The sequence below is a fragment of the Hibiscus syriacus genome, unplaced genomic scaffold (genome assembly GCF_006381635.1).
Source record: "Hibiscus syriacus cultivar Baekdansim isolate YM2019G1 unplaced genomic scaffold, ASM638163v2 tig00111539_pilon, whole genome shotgun sequence".
NCBI classification, from domain to species: Eukaryota; Viridiplantae; Streptophyta; class Magnoliopsida; order Malvales; family Malvaceae; genus Hibiscus; species Hibiscus syriacus.
This window is the reverse complement of record NW_024063113.1, coordinates 4907-31573: the sequence shown is the minus strand read 5'-3', so window position 1 is coordinate 31573 and position 26667 is coordinate 4907. Positions and strand designations below refer to the sequence as shown.

General features: G+C 33.5%; 1 protein-coding gene and 1 pseudogene across 1 annotated transcript; both read left to right on the top strand.

Moving 5' to 3' along the window:
* Positions 1-6912: 6912 nt before the first annotated feature.
* Positions 6913-7651, top strand: LOC120164444 (40S ribosomal protein SA-like). The gene is made up of 3 exons (XM_039174163.1): positions 6913-7115; positions 7199-7415; positions 7505-7651. The coding sequence occupies exons 1-3, from the start codon at positions 6981-6983 to the stop codon at positions 7603-7605; spliced, it is 453 nt and encodes a 150-aa protein (XP_039030094.1). The 5' UTR covers positions 6913-6980; the 3' UTR covers positions 7606-7651.
* A 9642-nt stretch (positions 7652-17293) lies between these two features.
* LOC120164461 lies at positions 17294-19746 on the top strand (annotated as a pseudogene).
* The last annotated feature ends 6921 nt before the right edge of the window (positions 19747-26667 follow it).

Sequence of the window (26667 nt, the reverse complement as noted above, 5' to 3'; positions counted from 1 at the left end):
CAAATATCGAGATGCACAGAAAGCACCCAACAGATTTCAACAACCTAATGCATCCTCTTTAATTAAATTTCTATTATCAGGGTAGCCGTCGGCACCAACATCATTGGGCTCTTTCAACTTTAATATATTTTAAAGAGTGGTTTTTTTATTTGTGTTTGATAATATGATTAATAATAACTCATTAAATTGTGTATATATATATATATATATATATATATATATATATATATATATATATATATATATGTATTAGAAATAAATAATAAAAAAGTGCATTAGGAATGACTATGGAAGTATGTAAATGTAAAAGCGTAGACGGTTGAATTTTGACGTTTTCATTGCTTTACAAGTGTTAATTTTAATATCATTTATAATACCATTAGCATCTCTGCTAAGAAGGCCTTGGACGTAAGACGGGGGAATCTTGTAGCAGCAAATCAAAGTCTGAATAACCGACGTGATTCGCCAGAGCATCAGCAGGGAAGTTGGCCTCACGAGGGACCCAGACGAAGTCGATAGTCCAACCACGTTGTTGCAGCATTGAAGTGTCTCTGATAAGGGGTATGTTACTCGGGGAGGAAGCGGCGGCGTTTGTGGCCGAGATAGCTTGCAAGCAGTCAGACTAAACCTGAATCAATTCGAAGCTAAGTTGCCATGCAAGGCATAGGCCGTCATGAATGGCCAAAAGTTCAGATTGAAACGTGTCCGAGATATCAACGTAGCGGCTGAAACCTTGAATCCAGGCTCTATTTTCTCGAAATAACCCGCCAATGGATGCTTGACATGTGGAAGAGTGACCATACCCGTCTGTATTGAGGGAGATCTAGCTCATGGGAGGCGGCGACCATTGAATGGGAGAGGGAGGCTGAAGAACGGGAGCTTGCTAGATGCGAGTGGATCTGGAGGCTTCATAATAACTGGCCCAGGTGGAGCTGCGTTTGCTGATGGCGCAAGAGGTGTTGCTTGTATTGGTAAATATATGGTCGTTACGATCCTTCCATATGTGCCAACAAATTGCTGCAAAAGTAATATTCCAACTAGCATTCGGAGCGTGAGAAATAGCAGTCAAATGAAGGTTCTTCAAAAGCCAGTCAACAGTGCTTGAATTGTAAAAATCAAGGAGTTGGATCCTGGCAGGATAGAGCTCCAAACATCCTTGGCGAGCGGGCAATCTCTAAGGGTATATATGTAGGACAGTTTCAGGTGTAGTCTACAGAGAGTACAGTTGTGTTGCTGGTTAAGGAGCGTCGGTATCGTTTAGCATTTGTTAAGAGTTTCTCCTTAAAGGCGAGCCATAAGAATAGTCTGACACGTTGGGGAATAAGGAGGCCCCAGACAATCTTCCAGTGAGCGGAGCGGAGGTCCCAGATAGCATTTGTGACACGTGTATAAGCATTGCTAATGGAAAAGCTATCGTTCCAACGCCAATTACATGAATCTGCAGTATCACCTGTAAGAGTACAACGTGTACCAGCAATATGAGAAACAATGTTATCAGGGAGAATAGATTGAAGAATGCTGTGGTTCCACTGTCCATTATCAGTCATAACGTCACTGAAATTCGGTAGCGATCAGGAGCCAGGGGATCGATAACATTATCACGTAGGGGGCAGCACTTGAAACCCAAATGTCGTCCCAAACAGAGATAGAAGAGCCATCTCCAATGGACCATGCCAAGTTAAGGCGCAATTCTTCCCTAACGTTGGAGAGAGATAGCTACAAAGATGAGCAGAGGAGCGATGGATTCACCTGGGAGCAGTTCCTTTATTTTGTATTTTCGACGGAGGAGTTGGATCCACAAAGAATTCTGCTTAGAAACCAAGGCGACACCAATTTTCATGAGGAACGCCTTATTATAGTCACGAGTGCGACGAAGCCCAAGGCCACCATGGTCAACGGGCTGACAAACGTCTCCAATTGACAAGGGAATTTTCGGATTCGTAGGAGAAGAGCCCCAAATGAAACCGTGGATAATTTTCTCAATATCATGGCAAACCTTTTCTGGTAGTAGTGAAGTTTGCATAAAGAAGACTGGGATTGCCTCCAAAACGGATTTTGCAAGAGTGATTCGCTCAACAAGAGAAATGGTATGGCAGCCCATCTAGAGAGGCGAGATCGCATTTTGTCCAAATAAACTCGAAATCATAGCATCTTACGCGTTGGTGGAGAACAAGAACACCGAGATATTTCCAGAGATTATCTACCTCTTTGAATCTCACTGATTTGCTCTCTCAAAGTAGGCAAAGTATTGGTGGAAAAGAAAAGTGTAGTTTTTTTGCTTGTTGACTTGATGTCCTGAATGGAGTCCAAAATCTGACAAATCAGAGACAATAATTGTGGCATTTCTTATATCGGCCCGAGCATATAGTATGAAAAAGGATGTCATCCTGTTACATACAATTAAGAAGGTAGCAATCCAGTACTTAGGACACTGCCTCTTTTATAGACATAACAAAACTAATTAAGAATTTGAAGCCACGCCTAATAATCATCTTAAATTTATGGATTAAATTTAATTCTTTGAAAACTAAGGCAAAGTTCATTAATAAAAAAAAAAATTAGCTGACCCTATTCCCATATGTAATAGGGTAAGGGGGAGGTAGAATAGTAGGCTGCCTCCAACGCCAGATTGAGAGCAGCTTCCGTATGAGACCTCCGACAGTTAGAATTATGAATTGCAAATCAATTCTCAAATTATGAAAATAATCAAAATCAATTAAGAAATTAAAGTTAAATTTATCAATCAACTGCAACTTAGGGAGCAGATTAAATTAATTGATAACTTTAGGCTTAATATTAGTTAAGGACCAAATTGAACCTAATTAATAATTAAACCCAAATTAACCAATTAGTATCTAATTAGGACCTAACTAAAGCTGATTATGAAATTAAGGCCAAGCCTATTAACACATTTTGATCTAGGGACCAGATTAAACTAAATCATGACTTTCAGGCCATACAAATGAAATCAAAACATGCAAATAGGACCAAAACAAATAATGTTCAAAGATGGCATGACTGAAGCATGGATTAACCCTTAGAAAATCCAAAACACGTCAATTTATACACAAACAGATGGGTTATTAGCTCATGGGTCCCGTTTATATTATATTTAAAGGGGTTTTAACCCCCAATATTTGTAATGTAGTGGGTGAATAAAATTCAACTCGACTCGAAAAATTAATTTTTTCGATTCTAGATTTGAAAAAAAAATTGACTCAAAATGACTTCAAATTGTAATTTCATAAACTCGACTTCACTCGAAAATTTTCAAGTTCAAATCGAGTTGTAAAATACAACTCAAATAACTCAAAATTTTTAGTAATTAATAGATTTATTATATTTTTTTTAATCAAAAATCACACAGGAATGTATTGTTATATATATATATATGACTATTTAAATTGAAATCAAATAATATCATAATATTATAAATATTGATAATTAAATTTAAATACAAACTCGAAAATTCGATTCGACTCGAATTTTATCAACTCGACTCGATTTTAAAAAATTTCGTTAACTCTAAGTTATAAAATAAGACTCATCAACTCGAATAATTTAAAATTTATTGACACGACTCGATCGAACGATCACCCTTACCCGCCCTATACCTTTTTGAACTTCAAACACAAGGGAAAACAATGAAAACCTTCGCCCGTTTACCTTTGATTACGTGAGATTGAACCGTTAGATCAAGCTTTAGTCGGAGTATGTCAATCCTAGCGTTGTATATTATCTTATACTTACTCATATAAATAAAAAAAATCTCGATGGTAAAAGAATTATTTTTATTCTTTGAGGTCTCGAGTTCAAACACTAATGTCAGGAGTATTAATGTTCCATATCAAATAATTAGAAGTTATCTTTGAACATATACTACCTTATACTTCCACATAAATAAAAAATATCTTAGAATTTACTAGTTTGATAGAGATAAATTCATTTTTTAGTTTGACAGAGATTGAATAATGAAATTGCTTAAGATTCATTCTTTTAGGCAGCAAATTGGTTAGGCCAGCGTATACCTTCTTTCTAATATTTATGAAAATAATATAATTTTAAAATGATTTATTAAAATAATATTTATTTCTATTACATAATGTAAAGATGTATCAAATCAGATATATTATATATGTTATAGGTGTAACTTATTAAACACATTTTTATCCTACAAACAATTCAATCAATACATAGAACAAACTTTAGTGATTACAAATTCATAATTATTAAAATACCACATAGTACAAAACTATGACTATCAAATACATCTTTCATAAAAACCTAATTAACAAAGTAGATATTTATTTTCTATGACAAAAATTGATTATTTTAATAAATACTTTTATGATGAATTTAATTTAATAAATAATTTTTAAATATATTATATGTGGATATAATCAAAACTCGGGCAAAAGTACACAAATGGTCCTCGACTATAGGGTGATGATTTGTTGAGTCCCTCAACTATTAAAAGTTACCAAATGATCCTTCGACTATAGGGTGTTGCTTTGTTGAGTCCATCGACTATTAAAAGTTACAAAATAGTCAGTTGACTATTCATATGTTCCAAACTCGTCATTTTTAGTTAAAAAGTTAACTACAGCCTGAGCTAGACGTTAACCTGTTGACTGAGATATGATAAAATATGATCGTAGAATATCAAACAACTATAGTATCTCATTCAGCATGTAAATGCCCAGCTCAGATAACCCTAAATTTTTAACGAAAAGGGACATGTTTGAAACATATAAATAGTCAAATGATCATTTTTTAACTTTAAATAGTCGATGGACTCAACAAAACAATGCCCTATAGTTGGAGGACCATTTTCTACCTTTTAATAGTTTGGGGACTCAACAAAGTAGTATCCTACAGTCGGAGACCATCTGTTTACTTTACCCCAAAACTTATTGGTTAATTTTTTTAGAAAATGCTTAATACAAAAATAAATACCAAAATTATGCATCGAAAAATGTTTTAGTGCCTAAAGAATTTCTACTAAAAATAGGTGACTAATGTTTTTTCCGTTATCATTTTAGGTGTTCGAGCATTAACCGCTATTAAAATACCTCATTAAGTGACACATATTATGTTTCAATAATTTTTAGAAATTTATTTTTAAAAAAATATTTTTTTAAAAATATTTTTTAAAAAATATTTTTTTAATTAAAAAAAAAACTCCCCAGCGCAATTCCAACCCCTACGCTCCCCTTCGCTTGTGCTCTCCCCATCATTCCCTTCGTCCGCCTGTTAATTATATTTAATAATAATTTTAGGTTGAATTTAATAACAAATTTGAGATTATGGGTAGAAATTTGAGCATTAGGTTTACGGATTTATGTTTAGGAATTTATAGATTTAGGGAGATTTAATATTTGATCGGTTGTGAAAGTATGAGATTTTGTTCGTGGGTGGTTGATTGGTCACATGTCGTTGGCTATTCCCCGATTGATAATGTTGGTGGTAACGGGTAGTGGCAAATAGATTTAAAAGTTTTGAGTTTTTTTTAAGATTTGAAAAAAATTAATGAGGTCTTTTAACGGCGCTTACACACCTAAAATTATAACGGATAAAACGTTATACATCTATTTTTAGTGAAAAATTATTTGGATACTAAAATATTTTTCGAATCACTTAATCATTAGAAAAAAATATATTTTAATTCAACCTTTATTTTCAACTTTGACTTTGACCTGAATCTTTCCGTTTCGTCTCAATCTCTCCCCTTTTATTTTCCTTTTACTTTGGGCAATCATGATCAGCGATAAATAATGAGACTCCTACCCCAAATTCTGGCGCGATTGTTTACGGGAGCAAATGTTTTCTTATTTCTGCTTCCGCTTTTCAGACGAGAGAGAGGCTAGTGTTAATTTGGTAGAGTGGGCAAGCAGCTTTTCGTAAACCATGGGAATTTTATATTTTAATTTGTTAATATTTAGTTTCAAATTTAGCGGTCAGTGTTTCAATCATGACTAATATTATTTTGGGTTGAGTTAAAATAAAGGTAGTCAATGTCGCTAACTTGATTGCACAACATATATTATACATTTCTGTTATTCTGTCTGATAAAAAAAACCACAACGGATACAAGAGAATGGAAGGTACTGGGCCAACCACCAATATGTGTGTCTACTGCCATGCCAAAGCCCAATCACCGAGTTGAGTTAAGTCGAGACTTTGAGTCCACATTCTTAGAATGCCCGACACCTACGCATCGTAATAATCACACGCACACAAACGCAACCTTGTAACTCCAAAAACAAACTCTTTCGTATTCCTGGTCCCCACTAGGGCGTAAACGAGTCGAGTCGAGTTTGAGTATTATCGAATTCAATTCGAATTCAAAAACTTTAAACATAAACTAAACTCGACTCAAAAACTCGCGAGCTTAAAATTTTCAAGCTCAACTCGAACTCGAAAGATAATATTAAAATTCGACTCGAACTCAAAAAAAATTCAAAAGTTCGACTGAAGCTCGAGACTCGATTGAAGCTCGATTTTGAGCTCGATTCAAGCTCGATTCAAGCTCGATTGTGAGCTCGATTCAAGCTCGATTGTGAGCTCGATTCAAGCTTGACTTAAGCTAGAGGATGGGTTAATATTTTTTTGTTGAAACCCATCCCCTTTTATACATTAGACTTACCCCTTATTCCCCAAGAACCAACGATGTGAGATATCAACTCACATAGGCCAGTGTATTTTTAAAGTGGATTGACGGCACAGAAAACCCCCTTTGCATCAATGTAGATAGGAAGGAATCAAGTGATCGGTTTTCATCAAAATGGCAAGCAGAATATTGTCAAAAAGAAACAATAAATACCATTAAATGAAGAGTAATCTGCATAATTAAACTTTCTTCTCGAGAAATCAATAACCATTTAAGAAGCCTTTTCTGCAACAACTGTTCTCTGCAGCCCATCAAGGAAGCAGCTCTTGGAAACATTCCGACCATTGCCTTTTGTGATACCGACTCGCCGATGCGATATGTTGACATTGGTATCCCTACTAACAAGAAGGGAAAACACAGCATCGGTTGCCTTTTCTGGCTGTTGGCAAGGATGGTTCTTCAGATGCGCGACACAATTGCTCCCGGACAGAAGTGGGATGTGATGGTAAAAGATATATCACTTTCATGATATCTCCTATACAATTTGAATGTGTTAATTTGTGTTACTTATACATGGTTTGTATGTAGGTGGATCTATTTTTCTACAGGGAACCTGAGGAACCTAAAGAGGCAGAAGAGGAGGAGGCTGTTGCGGCCCCTGATTATGGACTCCCTCCAGCAGATTTTGGAATGGGTGGGTTAGCAGCTGATCAATGGCCTGCGCAAATAGGAGATCAATGGTCTGCTGATATGGTTCAGGCACCCATTTCTGGTGTCCCTGCTGCTGTTAACTGGGGTGACCAAGGAAATAACTTCTATTTCTGATTATATCATTTAATTTACGTCTTACTTATTGTTTCCTTTGCTTAATCTACTTTGAAATTTCGAATGCAGTTGCAGTTGGTGCCGAAGGGTGGGATGTTGCAGCCGCTCCAGCACAAATCCCAGGTGTTCCCGTCGATGTCAGGACCCCTGCTCCCACAGGTTGGGTGTGAGAGGGATTCATTTTAAATTTTGGCAAAAATGTTTTGTTTTAAAAGGAACCATTTTGAACTTTGTTATGATAAAGATGGAATTGTGTGTTCTGGCAATAGTGTTCATGTAGACATCAATGACTTTAGAAATTTTTGTTATGAATTTATATTCTGTTATATGCGGTAATGGCTTCTTGTTATCAGAATGTGTTAAAATTGTATGCTTTGCATTATCACCTAAACTAATAACCAACAGTGATAAACTAAAGAAAGATTAAAATTCTACCATGCATTTCCCTGTGTCCGAAATAATCAACAATGATCGGATCAATTGGTTTTGTAAGTAATGTGATTGATTTGTGGTCATTGAAGTTTCTAAATTTTTAATGTCATTGCACGCTCAATACATTACAAGCGTAAAGATTATTTTCTAGGATTAATAGGAAATTTACATTTGAACACCAACCTCGTGCATTTCAATTTCATTCATTTCGTCCTTTTCCCTTATCTTTTTGAACGTTACTCACATTTGCTTACCATCTTTTCTTCTTTCTTTTGTGCTTTTCATGTACTACAAGTCTATAACAGTCTCCTCATTGCGTAACTTTTCTGTCAGCATGGAGAAGATGATAATGAAGATGAAGCTTCACGCTCATCTACTTAATCTTTTCTTCTTTCTGTCAGCATGGAGAAGATGACAATGAAGATGAAGCTTCACGCTCATCTACTTAATCTTTTCTTCTTTCTGTCAGCATGGAGAAGATGACAATGAAGATGAAGCTTCACGCTCATCTACTTAATCTTTTCTTCTTTTAGCCTTTGCTGCTTTTCGTAATACTGATGGGAAAAATTTCTTAAGAAATGGTTGCATAGTTGTCACCCCTCCTGTAAATTTTTTAGCCAGTGATACTAGGGAAATTTCAGTTTCAGCAGACTCAAGGTTTTTAGTACAAATTTATCCATTCTAAATTCCATTCACCATAATTGTATGGTGTTGTGAACAAATATCAATGTTATTCTACTTAATATCTTAATTATTAACTCGACACTACAGGCTTGATTTCCAAAGGTTATACTACTGAGTATGATTCAAAGAGTATTCGATCATTTGGAATTTTATTCATCAATAATGTATTTTTAATAATATAATTTTAAAAAATCTAAAATTATAATATAACATTTTTTTCGAGCTGCTCACGAGATTTTCGAGTCGAGTATCGAGTAGCTCGTTTCGGCTCTTTAAGAACTCGAGTCGAGTCCATTCGATCCGAGTATTTATCGAGCCAAGATCGAGTCAATCTCGAGTAGCTCACGATCTGTCTCGTCTCATTTACAGCCCTAATCCCCACACAATCACGTTACGCTATCAGCCTTTCACATATATGTTTTCATTTTTTCATATCATGTGTTCTTTATAATTTCCCTCATAATTTAAATTTAAAATAATACATATAATATAACTATACAAAAAAATAAAATTATAAATCAATAAATAGAAAAGTGAGTGTATATGTTTTGTTGGCTCTTATAATGCTTAAAACCATGTGAGATCCAAGTTTCCCCCTGGTTTTGGATTATCCGAACAGCACGATCTATTGTTGATGATGTTATTTTAATAAAAGAAACAAACAATGATTTTATATTTTTTTTTAAAAATGGTTTGAGCCCAAAAAATAAAATAAAACTCAATAAATAGAAAAGGACAGCAAAGAAAAACCAAGCAACAGCTTTGGGTTGCTTTGAGATGCAAGGAAACCATTTGGGCAACGGTGAAAACCGGAGCGCATTGTTGTAATGCGGTGTCCGGCGTGATCCAACGTGAAAACCGGCTCCTGTGTTTTTATTCTTCTTATGACAGGTCTGTCCCTCTGTACTCTTTTGCCATGTTAGATTTTTTATTTAGGACCGAATGTAGGTTCTTTTTCTGGTGAGGGACTTTCATTAAAGTTATAAATTTAATTGTTTTATTGAAAATAAAAAATATATAGAATTACTATAAAAGTTTACAAGTATAATTATAAATAAAACATATAATTATGATATTTTTCCTATAATAGTTGAACAAGAAATTAACCACTTAAGATCATAAAAGATTATATCATAAAATCTTAAAGAACCTAATTAAAAAGTTCAAACAAAATGTAGACACGGATATATCTAGCTGCATCGACAAACGAACCACAAAAGATGATGACGCTATAGAAAGACCATCGACAAACTACAAATCAGAGTAGAGCGACGCAAGAAAATCACGAACTCAAATCGCGTATCCAAATTCAATCTGATTATCCGTAATAGGAAATATCAATATGATAACAAATAAACGTTATATTGATCAATCGTGACGGTGTCAAATCTACCCATGAGAAAAAAGATAATGAAAACAACGATCAAACGATCGGAACCGTGTAAAAAAAAGAGAAAAGCATACTGTAAATACAGAAAAAAAACATACTATAAAGTCAAAATTATAAAAAAAAATAAAGATATAACGTAGAAATAGATAAAAAAAATGAAAAATATTTGTGAATTTAAAGTACGATTCAAATAATATTTATAAAATATGTAATTAAGTATTGTATTAGTCTATGTATTAAGTGTAAGTTATAAATTAAATTTATTTTTTAAGTTCAATTATTTGAATTCATGTAATTAATTGAAATTATCTTTATAATTCGGCGACCTTTGGAGCATGATTAGAAATAATACATGGAATTGATATTAGAATTCTTGAAGAGAAAACTAGTGGTTCCTGTACGATTATTGCGTCAGCATTTTAAGCTGTGAAAAAGACCTTCAGTGAATTTCGGATTATGATAAAAATATTATAATGTTGGAGTGATTTTTGAGTAAAAACGCCTATGATTACTACAAGATACATCATCATTGAATTGAAGAAATATTTTATAATTTGCATAATTTTTTATATTAGTTTTTAAACCCTTCAAATAAAATCAATGCATGTTATATGAATTCGTGAGCTAAAAAAATATGTTCAAATTCTATATAATACCTTCTTCTTCTTCTTCTTCTTCTTCTTCTTCTTCTTCTTCTTCTTCTTCTTCTTCTTCTTCTTCTTCTTCTTCTTCTTCTTCTTCTTCTTCTTCTTCTTCTTCTTCTTCTTCTTCTCTTCTTCTTCTTCTTCTTCTTCTTCTTCTTCTTCTTCTTCTTCTTCTTATTATTATTATTATTATTATTATTATTAGGGGTGGTTTACATAAATACATCAAGACCTTAGTTTTTAAGTGATAGGCATTCTCATCATCAAAGTGACAATGGGTCTATTTGCAATTTTATACCATTTGAAAATAAAAATAAAAAAAGAGTGAATATTATTTTATTTAGATCAAGTGTGTTAACCCAATCTTTGAATATATTTTACAAAGCTTTTCGCATTAGGTTGATGATGTCTTAAATATCATAATATAATGTTTCGTATAAAGTAAGAGTTCCATTAATTATTTTTAATACAAAATTTTTAAAATTTGCAAATAGACATTGCTACATGTCATATTAATTTTTAAATATATTTAGCGGATATTTTTATATTCTTAACGGATCATATGAATGGTAACAATTCTACTAGATATCGATTCAAATTTTAATTAAAAATTAGATTTAATTTTATTATGATCATAATATTTGAAGATTAAATTTATTTAAGTAATTTTTTATTAATTAATGATTTTTTTATGATCAAGCTTATTTTCCCCATAAGGTAGACGCCTTTAGAAATATGATGTTATTTTGAAGAGATGTAATTATTTTAAAGTGTTTGTATATTTTGGGATATTCGTTCTAAATATGTGTTTTTAGTTATGTTTGAAGAATATTTTGGGATATATCGTATTTTAGTTCATATAATAGGGTTTGTGATACATGAAGGGCGTGCTTGGTTCATGGCATATGGGATTATCGGGGGAATAGAATCCTCATTCTCTCGTTTGGTTGGCCATTAATCTTATTACTCGGTAATCTTTTATTCTAAACAGTGAATTTTTGGGGGTATATTACCTGGTATGTGATTACTTATTCCCTTATGTATTGTTGGATTATCGGCGTTTTGGACTAAAATGCCCTTAATTTTTTTTCTCAAAAATATCATTCTTCTGTCGTTGAATAATAAAAATTCTACGAATGTTAAATTACAAATTTATCGTTAAACTATTTTAGATTTACAAAAAAAGTCTATAATTAAAATTTTATATAAAGTTCAGGGGTTAAAATAAAATTTTACCATTTCATTAAACATATTTATCTTTTCAATTTTGTAAATATATATATATATATATATATATAAATTTTATGAATTTAAATTTTTTAAAGAAAATATATAAATTAATTATAATAATATTATGGTAGAATTCAACTTGTTAAAAAAACAAATATATAATAAGAACAATTTGGTAAAATATATATTACAATAATCTTTTATTCCTTTAACCAAACACTGTAATCTTACATTCCTGCTAAACCAACCAAACACAAAATACAACATTCTCAGTAATCGTATTCCTCAGTAATCTTTTATTCCCACTGGTAATCTTACATTCCGTGAACCAAATGCAACTGAAATGTCATACTTTTGTATTCTTCATGACTTCTATATTTATATTGAATTATTAATTATCTCAACTGTAGAGGTAGATAAAATTGAATCACATGAAATTCCATCGTTTACATGTATCTAATCAGCGACATATGCAAGATTTTATGTTGGGGGTGAACTTAAACTTATAGAATATCATGGGGTGAACTTGAACTTATAAAATTCTAGGAGAGCGAAAACTCAGTTTGGAAATACATAAATAAAATCTAAAAGATGTGATAATTTTAAATTTTTAGGGAAGCGGCCGTTCCAACCCCTGCCGCCTAGGTCCATCCCTGTGATAATTTTAGTCATAATTTCACTTACTATTATTGATAAAATCTTCAATTTAATTGTCACAAATTTTAATTAAAGTAACAAACTTTAGAGAAAAATATATTTAAAAACCAATAATATGATTCAATATAAGTTGGCAGGGAAAATTTACTAAAATGGTTATTAGAAATAAGGAAGATGGGTACCTTAAATTTGAATATTTTTAATAAAAAAAACCCCGGCAAATTAAGATGAGCATGAAAATTGGAGTGGTTGGGTAAAGGTCAAATTTGAATGCGTAGATGAGATCGTCGTTTAACAAAACTCTTTCAAGCGGATGACCCAGAAGATCAATTTCCATGATGCAGATTTGATAATTAATTCTAAAAAATATGAATTTAATAAAACAAATACAGTATGCTGTACGTAAATATGATCAACACACAAATTATATGTATAATAAATGTGTTTGAGAATGTGATACATTTAATCGTTTGTATGTGTGTTTTTATTTACTTTTACATGTTTAATTACAAATATAAGCATATAACCATATAGAATGAGAATGGCAGCACGTTTTTTAAATAGTTTAAAATGTTTATAAGATAATATTTGTTCATAATTTTTTAAATGTTGATAATATAAATTTTGTAAGCGTAATTACTCGAACTCGAGACCTCGAGGAACTCTTTAATTACCAAGATCACTTATTGAGTTAAAAAAAACGATGTTCTCTTTGTCCTACTGATGTGTCTTTTGATTTTTTAAACTGTCTCATTCAAAATGTCATATAAAAAAAGTTAACTAACATTAACAGTTATATTTTTTTACCTTATTGTCTTACTATTTTACATCTATCAAAATAAATTAGTTAAATTTATCAATCAACTTTTAAGGATAACTTTTTCATTTCTCTGGGTCAAATATATCTCTTTAAATTGTGTGCATAGTCAATATAACAAAAATTATGAGACAGAGGGAGTAATACATTAGATCTCTACATAATATTTTAAATATATGAACCCAGAGAGAAATTGCTTATGTTTTTTTTTTCTTATTAATAACAACTAGATTTTATTAATAAACAATGGAAGAAATTAAAATTACAACGGCCTGAGCTTAAAGAGAAAACGATGATACTAGTCACGAAAAAAACTCATACAAAAATAAAATATTAAACCTAAAATTACTAAGAAAATTAAAACATTACATTGAAAATGACGACCAACACCAAGATAATCCAATAACCTTAACAAAAATTGATTCTCTATGTTGAACGAGATGTTTTATGAAGTGATAAAGGAGTGGTGAGTGGACCAAACTATCTGACAGGTTACTTCCCTACACAATTCAGATTATATCGACAAATAACATTTTATCAAAGAGGAGATCAGACTGTACGTGACTATCGACAAACCAATCAGAAAACCAATTTCGTGATGGTCCAGTGAGAGCACTAAAACAACCGCAAAAAAATACGAAAACATACTAAAAGTCATAAGAATTATGCCACAATAGTAAAAAAACACGCGTTACGGGAGCAAACAAAAGTGTGTCACAATGACATATATTCTTATTTAAAATTGAAAATAAAACTCAAGAAAAATAAAAATAAAAGATATATCATGAAAAAGAACAAGAGAATTAATTATCATTGGCCTAAAGATTAGTGCCACTGCCGAATAGTCTTCCTTTGTGGGTTGCGTCACGCTTGCTAAGTCTATTCTCATGACCATCCCAAACTATTTCATGCAAACTGTCGCTATTCCGAAAGGTGTCTGCGACAAGATCGAGCAAATTACCCGTCGATTCATTTGGGGAAATTCGACGAATAACTCAACACCGGCCCTTGTTAAGCGGGAAACTTGCTGCCAACCTAACCTTAGTGGAGGCCTTTGTATGCGGCCTCTTCGTGCTCAAAATGAAGCGTTTCTTGTGAAGCTGGGATATAACTTCCTTAGGCGCCCGAATGTTCTTCGGACTAAAATTATGCAAGCCAAGTATAGAGTGGAAGATCCAATGCCGATCTATCTTATTGATCGTAACGGATCCTTTGTTTGGAAATCTCTTTCGAAAGTGTGGACCCATATTCGCAATAATATTATCTGGTCGATTGGTAACGGAGAAAATACTAACTTTTGGTTTGATTCTTGGATAAACGATTCCGAGCCTCTTGCTAGTTACATCAATGCTGACCAAGTATCCTTTCCTAATGCTTCTTTTCGTGACTTTGGCAACTGCTAGGGGCTAGTGGGATGTCCATCCTCTCCGCCAAGTTCTTCACGAGAGCCTTGTTTTGAAGGTTCTGGGCACTCCCCCACCTTTGGATGGAGCAGGTGGTGACATCCTTATATGGCGCTGGAATGGAAGCGGAGTTTGCATCGTCCGTTCAGCCTTTCATTTACTAAATAAAGACTGTTGGGATGCTGCAGATAAGCTCTGGAATCTTGCTTGGGATTTCTCTGGCCCTCAGAGAATCAATAGCTTTATTTGGCTTGTGGTCCATCAACGGCTCATGACAAAAACTGAAAGGAAAGAACGAGTTCACGGATGATGATCATTGCCCTATTTGTGGAGAAGCTAATAAGAACATATTGCACGTGCTTCGGGATTGCCATGTTGCCCGATCGATATGGAATCACTTGTTCCCGACACGTTCTGCAAATGATTTCTTCTCGCTTCCTCTTTTTGAATGGCTTCACCTAAACTTCTCTAATCTTACAGTTCTTGACAGGTCGGATTACGTATGGAGACAACTCTTTGGCATTCTCATATGGAGGTTGTGGAAGAAAATAAATTGTTTTATTTTCAAAGGCCAAGTTTGGTCTGCCATGGACACTATTGAATCGGCAAAAGCCTGGGGCTCGGTTTTTAAAACTAATCAATCTAGTTGTTCTTTTTCCAGGTCCCTTTCGGGAAAGATCAATGGCTGGAGAGCTCCCCGTATCGGCAGCTTTAAACTCAATTCTGATGGAGCTGTAAACCCGTCATCAATGGCAGCAGCTTGCGGATGAGTCATTCGGAATAACGATAGAGAGTGGATTTCTGGTTTCTGTAGGAATATTGGCAAGTGTTCAGTCATCCAAGCTGAGCTATGGGGGGTGTTTTAGATGGTCTCGAGTTGGCTTGGTCCCTTGGAATTGATCGTCTCCAAGTTGAAGTCGACAACAGTGAGATGGCTAAGTGCATCGCTGCCGCTCCTGTCTTGCATGAAGCGATCATTATCAGACGGATAAGGGTGTACATTGACCATCGGTGGACTGTTACGGTGGGCTCCATCCCTCGCGCAGACAACGCTCTGGCCGACAGGATCGCTAAACTCGGACGGGGATATCCCTTGGGACGTGCTATCCTTGACCGCCCTCCTGCTGATGTTCAAAGAGCTCTCGACGCTGATCTCACGTTGGTGAGGAGAAGACCCAACCACTGATCCAGTGGTTTTTCTTTATATCAAAAAAGAAAAAAAATTAGTGCCACCGCCCGACTAAATAAAAATTAAAGAGAGAGACTGAGACGACATAAAATTATTAAGAGAAAATCCAAGTTGAGAGAGAGGGAGACACGCTACTTGTTTATTTTTTAAAACAAAAAATTATAGTCACTAGTTTTATTAAAAATATAAAAATATCTAAATTATAATTGAAGTTTACAATCATAATCCGTAAACTAAAACAAATCATAATAATATTTTCATATAATCATTAACACAATAAATTTGTCACTTAGCACACAAGGATCATATAAGAAAATGATAAAACCTAATAAAATAAACTTGAATAAAATATAAAACAAGTAGATATGTTCACATTAACAAATGGACTATAAAAAAGATTAAGCTATTGAAAGATCACTGATAAATTGTAAATTAGAATCAAACGACGTGAGAAAACTATCCACAAACGCAAATTGTATATCCAAATTCAATCCTAAGTTCAAAGAAGAGAAAATCAGCATAATAACAAATAAATATCATGTTGATCAACATGACGATGTCAAATCCAACTTTTAAAGAGAAAAAACCGGAAATGATAACTAAATAAAAAAATGTACCTAAAAGTAAAGGAAATGTGCATTCTCAAAATAAAAAATAAAAAATACTTATAATAGTATTTGAATAAAAAAATTAAATGATAATATCAACATAGACGAGCGTAGAATTTTAAATTAGGAGTGAACTTGAAATTATAAAATTTCAGGAGAATGAATTTAAATTTATAAAATTTTAGGGGCTAAAACAAATTTTCAATAAATAATACATAAAAAATTTAAAAATATGATAATTTTATAATTTTAAGGACGATCGTCTCACCTGCTTCTCTAAGTCCATCCCTAAATATCAACATAAACTTTACCCACTACAAATAATATACGTGATATATCTTTTGTCTATACAATATACTTGGATGTATTTTTATAAATAATAATAAAAGTATGAAAACAGTAATAACCCAAATAGTGGGCCTGGTTTGGTAAAAAATTTCAAAATACAGGTAACAAAATACAAGTAAAAAACCAGTGGCGAAGACAACGGTTTACAATTAGCCGTTAATCTGTCGTTTTGGATTTTATTCCAACTACGACCTATAATTATGATTTTTTTAAGTTAAGATGATTATAAAATAATAATTATTTTAAATATTTTTTATTTAATAATAAATGTAGCTCTTGATGCTGAACCCGTAAATTTTAAAATAAAAATAATAATTTTTTTTACTATTAAAATAAGTTATTCTGTGTTAATTACGATTTTGAAAGGCTTATTATCATGCTTATAAAATAAAATGATAATGATGAAAAACATATAAAGAGGGGGTCCAAATGCAAAGTGGCATAATAACAGCTGGCAGAGTGGTTCTCTCCTCCGTCTCCAACCAACGTCGCCTCCATTTCTTCTTATCACTTCCCCCATTTTAAGCCCCCACTTTCCCCTTCAGTTTTCAAACCCCGATACCAACTCTCTCAAATTCTCTCTATCTATGCTTTCTTCTTCATCATCATCATCTTTGCTTTAGAATTATCTTTTTTCATGGCTGAGGAGACTCAAAAGCCGGAAGCAGCTGCAGCGCCTGCTGAGGAAGTGGTTGTGGAGAAGGAGAAAAAGGAGGCTGCGCCGCCTTCTGCTGCAACCGAGGCTGTTGTTGAAGAGAAACAGGTGGAGGAGGATCCTAAGGTTGAAGAAAAGGAACCCAAGGTCACTCAGTCTGCCTCTTTCAAAGATGAAACCAATATCGTTGGTGAACTTCCTGACGCACAGAAGAAGGCTCTCGAAGAGCTTAAGCAACTTATTCAAGAAGCCCTTAACAAGAACGGATTCAGTGCTCTACCTCCACCTCCTCCGGCTAAAGAAAAAGAATCTAAACCACCGGCGGAGGAAAAGAAAGAGGAAGACCAACCTGCTCCTGCTGAAACTGAAGAAAAAACTGAAGAGAAAGCTCCTGAAAAAGTCGAAGCTGAAGCATCCGCACCGGCTGAAGTCAAGGAAGAAGAAGAGAAGACTCCGCTGCCAGCCGAGACTGTGGTGAAAACAGAGGTGGTTGAAAAAGCTCCAGCCGTCGAGGACGATGGTGCCAAGACTGTCGAAGCGATTGAGGAGTCCATAGTAGCAGTAGCTCTCCTCCTCCAGCTGATAAACCAGAGGAAACTGCATCTTCATCGGTGGAACCAGAGGTGGTTCCGAAAGATGAGCCAAAGGAAGCCGATGTTCCTCCACCCCACGGAAGAGGTATCCATATGGGGAATCCCACTCCTCGCAGACGAAAGGAGTGATGTGATCCTGTTGAAATTCTTAAGGGCAAGGGATTTCAAAGTGAAGGACGCATTCACCATGCTAAAAAACACTATCATCTGGCGAAAGGAATTCGGAGTTGAAGGTTTGCTGGAAGAAGACCTGGGAAATGAACTGGAGAGAGTGGTTTTCATGCACGGATTCGACAAAGAAGGTCATCCCGTATGTTACAACGCTTACGGAGAATTCCAAAACAAAGAATTGTATCACAACACCTTCGGAGACGATGAAAAGCGATCCAAGTTCTTGAGGTGGAGGATCCAATTCTTGGAAAAAAGCATCAGAAAACTTGACTTCAGTCCCACAGGTATCAATACAATAGTTCAGGTTAACGATCTCAAGAATTCTCTTGGACTTACCAAAAGGGAACTCAGACAAGCAACCAACCATGCCCTTAACTTGCTTCAGGATAATTATCCGGAGTTCCTGGCCAAACAGGTAAACATACATTAGAGTTCTGAAATATATAAAAAAAAATTAAATCTTTTTGTATCACGGTGTTAAATTATAACAAATTTTGAATATGGGTTTGGATTTTGAAGGTGTTTATCAATGTTCCATGGTGGTACTTGGCTTTCAATATGATGATTAGCCCTTCCTTACCCAGAGAACCAAGAGCAAGTTCGTGTTTGCAGGTCCATCCAAATCAACCGATATCCTTTTCAGGCAAGTGGACTCCGATAATTTCTTTCTCTTCCCTAATTTTCTTAATCGTTTGTTTATTGGTTGAACATATTAGAAACATAATTAAAACAACTGGTTATATGTAATAGATGTATTGCCCCTGAACACGTACCAGTTCAGTATGGTGGATTGAGCAGGGAGGCTGAACAAGAATTCGCCGTTGCTGATGCTGCAACGGAGGATACAATCAAACCAGCAACCAAACACACCGTTGAATTCCCCATAGCCGAGGTAAGATAAAAGAACATGGATCAAATGACAATCTGAAACTGGGTTGAATTGAATTCAATTATGAACTATATTTTGTTGATGAATTAGCAGAAATCTACTGTGGTCTGGGAGCTACGTGTTGTGGGATGGGACGTGAATTATGGAGCCGAATTTGTGCCCACAGCTGAAGATGGATACACCATGATCGTATCGAAGACGAGAAAAGTAGGTCCGGCCGATGAAACGGTGATCTCCGGCAGCTTCAAAACAGGTGAGGCTGGGAGAATTGTTCTCACCATCGATAACCAAACCGCAAAGAAGAAGAAGCTTCTCTACAGGTCCAAGGCCAAACCATTTTCTGATTGAAGCTTCCTCAATGGCGAACAATTCCCTTGGAAATTACTTGTCAAAAAGTGGAAACCGGTGCACATGGGAAGGAAACAACAAGGTTTCTTTTTGTTTTGTGTTTGAAAATTTAATTTTATAAATATAGTGTTGGGGGATTTGTTTTTATTTATCGAACACAAGGGATGGGGATGGGGATGGAGACGTGCGCGATGTGAAAAAAGAGAGTGGTGGTGTTATTTCTTCTTCGTACTTTTTGTTTTGGCTATGTAAAGTTCGTGTAAATTTCTTGGTGTTATTCTCTATTGTCCATGTTCGTTCATCATTTGTTACTTTGAAATGCAGAGTTGGATGTGCCTTCCCACCTAACCAAATTCACCTATAAATTGAAAGCTCAACAAAACAATTTAATTCTTTTTTATTAATAAAAGTAATTCGTACGAATTAAATGAGAAATTATTATCATTAATATAATAGAGAAAATATCAAATCTATGTAGCATATATTATTAACGCGTCAAAAATTATATGATTTTATAATTAAAAATTTGGCTTTATTTAAAAAACAGCATGACTCCACTGAACTCATTCTCAAATCTAGATGACAAACGTCTCCGGTCATCGGGATCAAAAACCATGCCAAAAGCCTAACTCATGAAAATGGACCGGTCCTCGTTACTATTCTCCGATTTGTTAACATGTATAATTGTAGATGAGATAGCAAGACTTGACATCAATTGTGATCAGTGATTGATCTATAAATATTATTTTAGGGTATATACATATATATTAATAATATAAATTTTTATACATTATGATCATAAATGAAATTTTAAAGTGGATACGATCAATAAAATAAATATTTAAATTTTATGATAGAAACATACTCGGTACTCACTCTAAACAAACATTGAATTCACTGCTGATTCTAACACCAAAAATAAGAAAGAAAAAAAAAACTAAAATCCCATCATTTAAACAAGGCAAATGGGTTGCCTGCATAAATTAAACTCCATTCGATGACAGCCTCCTTGTTGCCCATGTTTTTAGATGAATTGGATTTCAAATCGTTTCTTTAATTATATTTAAGGGTGATTTAGTATCTAAACTATTAATTTTAATCTATTTTAGTATTTAATTATTTTTTGAAATTTAACACTAAATTTTTAACGAGAGTATGAAAATAAAATAAAAAATAAATATTAGACATAATTCTAAAAAAATTAAAATTTAAATGTTGAAATAAATCAAATTTAATAATTTAAATATTAAATATCGTATATTTAATAACTTTATATATCAGAAAATATTTATACTGATTAAATAATCGGTTATTTTATCCGTTACATGGATCTTTCAACCTTTAAATGATGCCTCATTTTCATCCACAGCTTTTAATATACCATTCAATATAGTTGAAGTTACCAAGTAAGCATTGGCTGTCAAATCACATGACACGACACATCGGAGATAGGGAATAAATAAGTTAGCATTACGCATCTCAATTACTCGTGTTTTGAGAGGAAAAGAATATCAATCATTAAACTTTTAAATCATTTGTAATAATTCGATCGATTTTTTTATGAGTTCGTTCATTATTAGAACTTATGAAATAATTTTTTTTTTGGTGAACAAAAGAAATAAATCGTAGTAGATTAAATTTCTGCTGTCAAAATGTAGTCGGCAGCTTCCTGTTGAACTAATTCAACCATTTCTCGCGGTGGAACGGAGAATACCTTATGAGCCTCTCCTCTTGTTATGACAATCTTAGCTATTCGATCTGTCACCTAAATAATCTTTTAATTATATGATACTATTTTATTTAGTTTTTTGATTATTTAAATAAAAATAATTATTAATTATTTATATGTTTTAAATTCATCATATTCCGTTAAACAATTGATGATAGTATAAGTTGGGTGTTATTTATTGATTGAAAAATGATTGTTTAAAATTTTAGGATCATATCATATTTAACACGTTAACGACCAACTTAAATTGTTGACAATAATTTAACCGAAAAGGATGCGTTTAGAATATATGAATAATCGAATTATCATTTTATTAATTTTAATAATCATGATACTATAATTAATGGACCATTTCGTAATTTTTAATGATCATGGAACTCAGTAAAATAATATTCAATAATTGAGATTATTTGTATACTTTACTCTTTATTATTTACTTATGTTAATTAAAAAAAGTTTAAATTTTGATGAAAGAAACAAATCTAGACCAATTTTAATTGTGCAAAAGTTTCATTTGACCATATACATAATTTAATTTTAAATTAATTTGATGATTAATAAAAAAATTAAAAAAATTAAGTTTTAAATTTTTATTAAATCGTCCCCTCTTTTTATTGTTATTTATTTATGTTGTCCTTTGGAGATCTTTTGATTAAAAAAAATCACTAAATTACTTATTTTCCTTTTTTTTAATTCAGATTTATTAAAAATTCTTCTAATTTAGGATTCAAATTCGTTGAATTTTTTTACTCTCCTCAAATCTTAATGAATCTTATTTAAAGATAAAGTTATTTCAATATCATTATCAAATCAGATTGAAAATTAAATTATATTATTTTTCTAATTAAACATAATTCTTTTCGACTATTAAAATTGATCCATAATCATCCAACAACCAGTTGGTTTAGCGAGATAAAACACTAGATCCCTTAAGCAAGGTCAGATGTTTGAATTCTGACGATTGCGAATGAATCAAACTGGCTTGTGAGAGTCACCTTTGCCTCTGCAGTATTTGATTATAATTAATCGATCAATAGATCAAATACCGATGTTTATACCAAAAAAATTGATCCATAATCTCTTCTTAAAATTAATTTTAAAATTCTAAATAACCCAAGAACCAAGCTACAAATTTTCCATTATATTTTTTTTTCTGGATGTAGTCTCCCCTCTCCAAACCCTAATAAAATGAAAAAATATTATGTGATGACTCAACGAGTACGATATCATTCTTTTTTAAAACTAAGGTTCGTTTGTTTCACTGAAAATAGTTTTCGGAAAATGAATTTTTGAAAATGAATTCTGGAAAATGAATTATATTTTTGGAAAACATTTTCCAGAAAACATTTTACATTGTTTAGATGCTGCATTGTAAAATGTTTTACACAGTTGATTAGTTTTTATGAAAGCAATTTACGGAATTTGTTTTTTGTAAAAATGTATACATTTTATATTTTTCTTGTTATTTACCTTTTAAATTTTTTTAAGTTATTTTTATAAAATTGTATTTTAAAAAATTTTGAAATTAAATGATTTATTTCTATAAGTACACCAAATTAAATTTGTAGATAATATTAATAATTTATGTTGATTGTGTTATAAATACACAATTTTATGTTTGACGTATTCGTAACACTTATTTATTAGCATTTTTAAAATTAAAATTAAAATTTAACTTATAATTAATATTATATGTAGGTTTAATTGATAATCTTGATAATGTATTAAAAATAAATTATCAAAGTAAATAATTAAAATTACATCATATTAAAACAACAATAGTACATCACATTTAAATAATAATAATATTTTCAAAGTGTTTAATTAAATTACACCACGTTAAGACAACGATATTATTCAACCATAATAATATAAAGATATTGTCTAATTCATAATAAGTGCTACAACACATAAAACCAACACATTGTTAAAGTCCATAATTAGTATAGACCAGTCTCCTCGATATTGATTAGTTTTCCATTGCTGGTAAACATTGAGCAACGTTAAGTGATAGGATTCTAAATGTAAAAGAGATCTAACCTTAATGGAACATGCAAATTACAACTGACCACAACTAACTTATATACACATTTAATAATTTGAACTGAAACTAACACACACAACTGCTAGAGGAACCTCTCGAACCAATCACTTGTTTCTGTCATCAAATATCCACCTATCATTCAGTAAACTAAATAATAACTAGACTGTGATTTTTTGAAAAGGAAGGAAGAAAGAAACACACACAACAATTGAAAAAGGAAGAAAGAAAGAATAAAAGTACAATTACCTCGTGTTCTCTAATGGAAGTTTGACTATCCCAAACAAAAAAATAAAGAAATAAGTAACCGAAACGAAAACAATCAAAGAATGAGGAAAGAGCATGGGCTAACAAGAAAGACTGGATACCACTGAAACTAAAAACGAACAACATGGAAGGCAAAACAAGAGAATATTAACACTACCTGCACAATACCCATTTCAGCATAGATCTAAATCAACTGAAAATATAAATTTTAAGAAATTAAAAAGCAAATAAAGGATCACCTAAATTGTTAGAAATGTGGAATCGACAAAACAGATTACGGTGAAAGAAATCTTTGGAGAAAGATAATATCGTATTAAAAAAAGAAGCTGCTGCTTTTTGGATGATGGGTTGTCAACTGTAAGCAACACTTACCCAGTTCACCCACTTTGAAGCTCTGAGACACAACAGCTTCATCTTTTGCACTCATCTTTCTGGGTTTATCGATTATCACTGTGTAGCTATCTTTGCCATTAGGCTTGAATTCTGATCCATAGCTCGCTTCCCATCCAACCCTGATTCCCCACACAAGAACACATTTCTGCAATGCAAAGTTCCCCATTAGTCTAAAGCATCAGATGTATCAAACGTAGTGTAGACACTCATTTTTGTCCGGGTCTACAAAAAAAAATTATTATTATATTTTATTATTTTAATATTTTTCTATTTTTGCAGGCAATATATCAACCCGATCAGACCCGATTCAAGCCAGATCATCATCCACCTGCCAAACAACCAAATCCCGTTTTCCACTAAACACGTATCTCAACTATTCAACTACACCCCTAAAAATCTGGCCATAATCTCTGGCCATTACATATTCAACAAACACGCTGTTTTAAAGGGGGGGCTACAACGAAAAGGAGGGGGAGGAGCATATTTACCTGGCTGATCCAAAACCAGAGAAAAAAAAGGAATGGCTCTCTTCGCCTGGAATACACTTCCCTCACTATCTTCTCCTCCTCGTTGATTTCAAGTTTGGCCAAACCACCAGCGGATTCATTGCTCTCTTTTAGAATATGCTTTATTTCGTTCACCCCAATCTCTCATAAAAGCTTTGCAATAGTCTAAAATAAGCTCTGATTTGGGGTTTTCTGTCTCCTCACAGCCGCATCCCTCGTTCTCAAACCCCTGCCGTTCTTTCCCACACTCTCATCTCTTCCTTCCTTTTCATTCTTTCTTTTGCTAAAACCAGTGGCCACCTTTGCCACCATCACCTAAAGGCTTCGACGAGAAGCCCAAATGGCCCTGGATTGCTTCAACGACTCACGGGCGTTTTGGTTCTGGGTGACGATGATGGTCCTCTTCCGACGATAAAGATGATGTACGCAAAGAAGTGGGATGTGGAAAAGGAAAATGCAAGCCTTCTTCAAACGAAACACTCCCTTATTATATCTATGAATGTGATGCTGGCTAAGATGATGATTATCCCAAGTTCCTCCCTTGCATTTTTCTTAACTGACAAGTGGATTTCAAGATAAACAAAGCTATGCTACAGCTCAGCAAGACGAGACCTCCGATTCCAAATCCGATAAACAAGTTGATTGCATATCAGAGGATGAAAACAAGAAAACACATACTAAATAATAAGGATCTGAGATGGCGTGCAAAATGGTATTGCGTTCCATCTCCGTGACGGAGGTGTGGAGCCCTCTGCGGCGGAGCTGGAATTTCCTTTCGTTGAGGAGCTGGCCGTTGTTAAGAGAGGGAGCGACGACATTTATGGGATGTTGGTCGTTAGGGTTCGAGACTTTCATTTTTGGAACAGGATTCCGAAACTGCGTTGCTCTCGGAATGAAACACCGTCTTCCAAATCCGAGGAGGAGGAACTTGACCAAGGGTCGCCTCAGGAAGTCGTTCTCAAATCAATTTCAGAGGTATCAAAGAAAGGAGAATTAAGCCAAATTGAATTTGGCTTTCATAAAACACGTGCAGTGTACTGGTTGCATTTCAAAGGGATAACCGGTTGGTCTTGGAAGGTTAGGGCCAAATTGTTGTTTTAGTCCTTCCAGGTTTGGATAAATTTCATTTGTTTGCTTAAAGTCATTTTCATTGTGATTTGGTCCTCAACTTTTTTATTTTTTCTTTGCAGTTCATTTTTTAATACCAAGTTAATCCATCAATTTTAATTTATTTCAATTTAGTTATTCATTTTTTCCTTTTTAATTTTAGTATTTTATTTTAGTTATTCATTTTTTTCTCTTTTAATTTTAGTGTATTTTATTTATTTATTTGTCTTTTCTTATTTTATTTATTACCTTTAAAATCTATCATTCTTTACATTTAGGGATATTTTAATCGATCAAAGGTAATTATTCGAATTGATTTTTTTAAAATTTTAATTTTAATTTAAATTTTCGCAACTAAGACAACCGAAAATTAATTGGTACCGAAAGGGCAGTTCAAGGGTGCTAACCCTTCATTGACTGTAACCGACTCCCGAACCCGACACATTCCTGGTAAAATGCAGATCAAGTAAGATGGTGTCCGATCTACTTAAATATCATTTTAAAATGATCGGTGGCGACTCCAATTCGTTTAATCCAAGTCGAAGCCCAATTCCGGGGCCCAACCGAAAGACGGTTGCGACAGCTTGGCGACTCCACTGGGAACAGGTAAGTGAGTCAGGCCGAAATTAATTTTCGGTTGTCTTTTTATGCGAAAATGATAAATTTAAATTTATTTATTTGATTCCAATTATTTATCATTGATTATTTTTCAAATAAATTTGTACTGACGTTTTTTTAATGATTTCAGATTTTTTCAAAATTGTCATCTCTAAGCTCTAAACCCGAGCTCTGAACCGTTTTAAGTGGGGGTGAAAGCGACGCATTCGTGTGAATTTTCACCGCATATGCCTAGCAAGTAGCCTTCGGGATTATACCTTACGTCTTCGTGTGAATCTATTCACCGCACAGACATAAGGGAATGTTTCCTCTCGAGTTTAACTTAGTCCACACAAGCCTGTGATGGGTTTAGGACTAAGGGTCTGGCAAGCCCAAGGGGGCACCGGCAAGGAGAACCGAGTACCTTTTTAGAACCTAAACGGGAGAGTGCAGGGAATTAGAGCCCACCCCAAAACCTCATTCCAAACCTTAGGCTGTTTTATTTCCTTCTGCTCAAAAGCATGCGAACTAGAC

Excerpts from the sequence above, each read along its gene's own strand:
- LOC120164444 (XM_039174163.1), top strand. The coding sequence starts at position 6,981 with ATGCGATATGTTGACATTGGTATCCCTACTAACAAGAAGGGAAAACAC. Across the intron at positions 7,116-7,198 it reads GACAGAAGTGGGATGTGATG|GTGGATCTATTTTTCTACAG; the intron begins GTAAAAGATATA and ends GTTTGTATGTAG. Across the intron at positions 7,416-7,504 it reads TGTTAACTGGGGTGACCAAG|TTGCAGTTGGTGCCGAAGGG; the intron begins GAAATAACTTCT and ends TTTCGAATGCAG.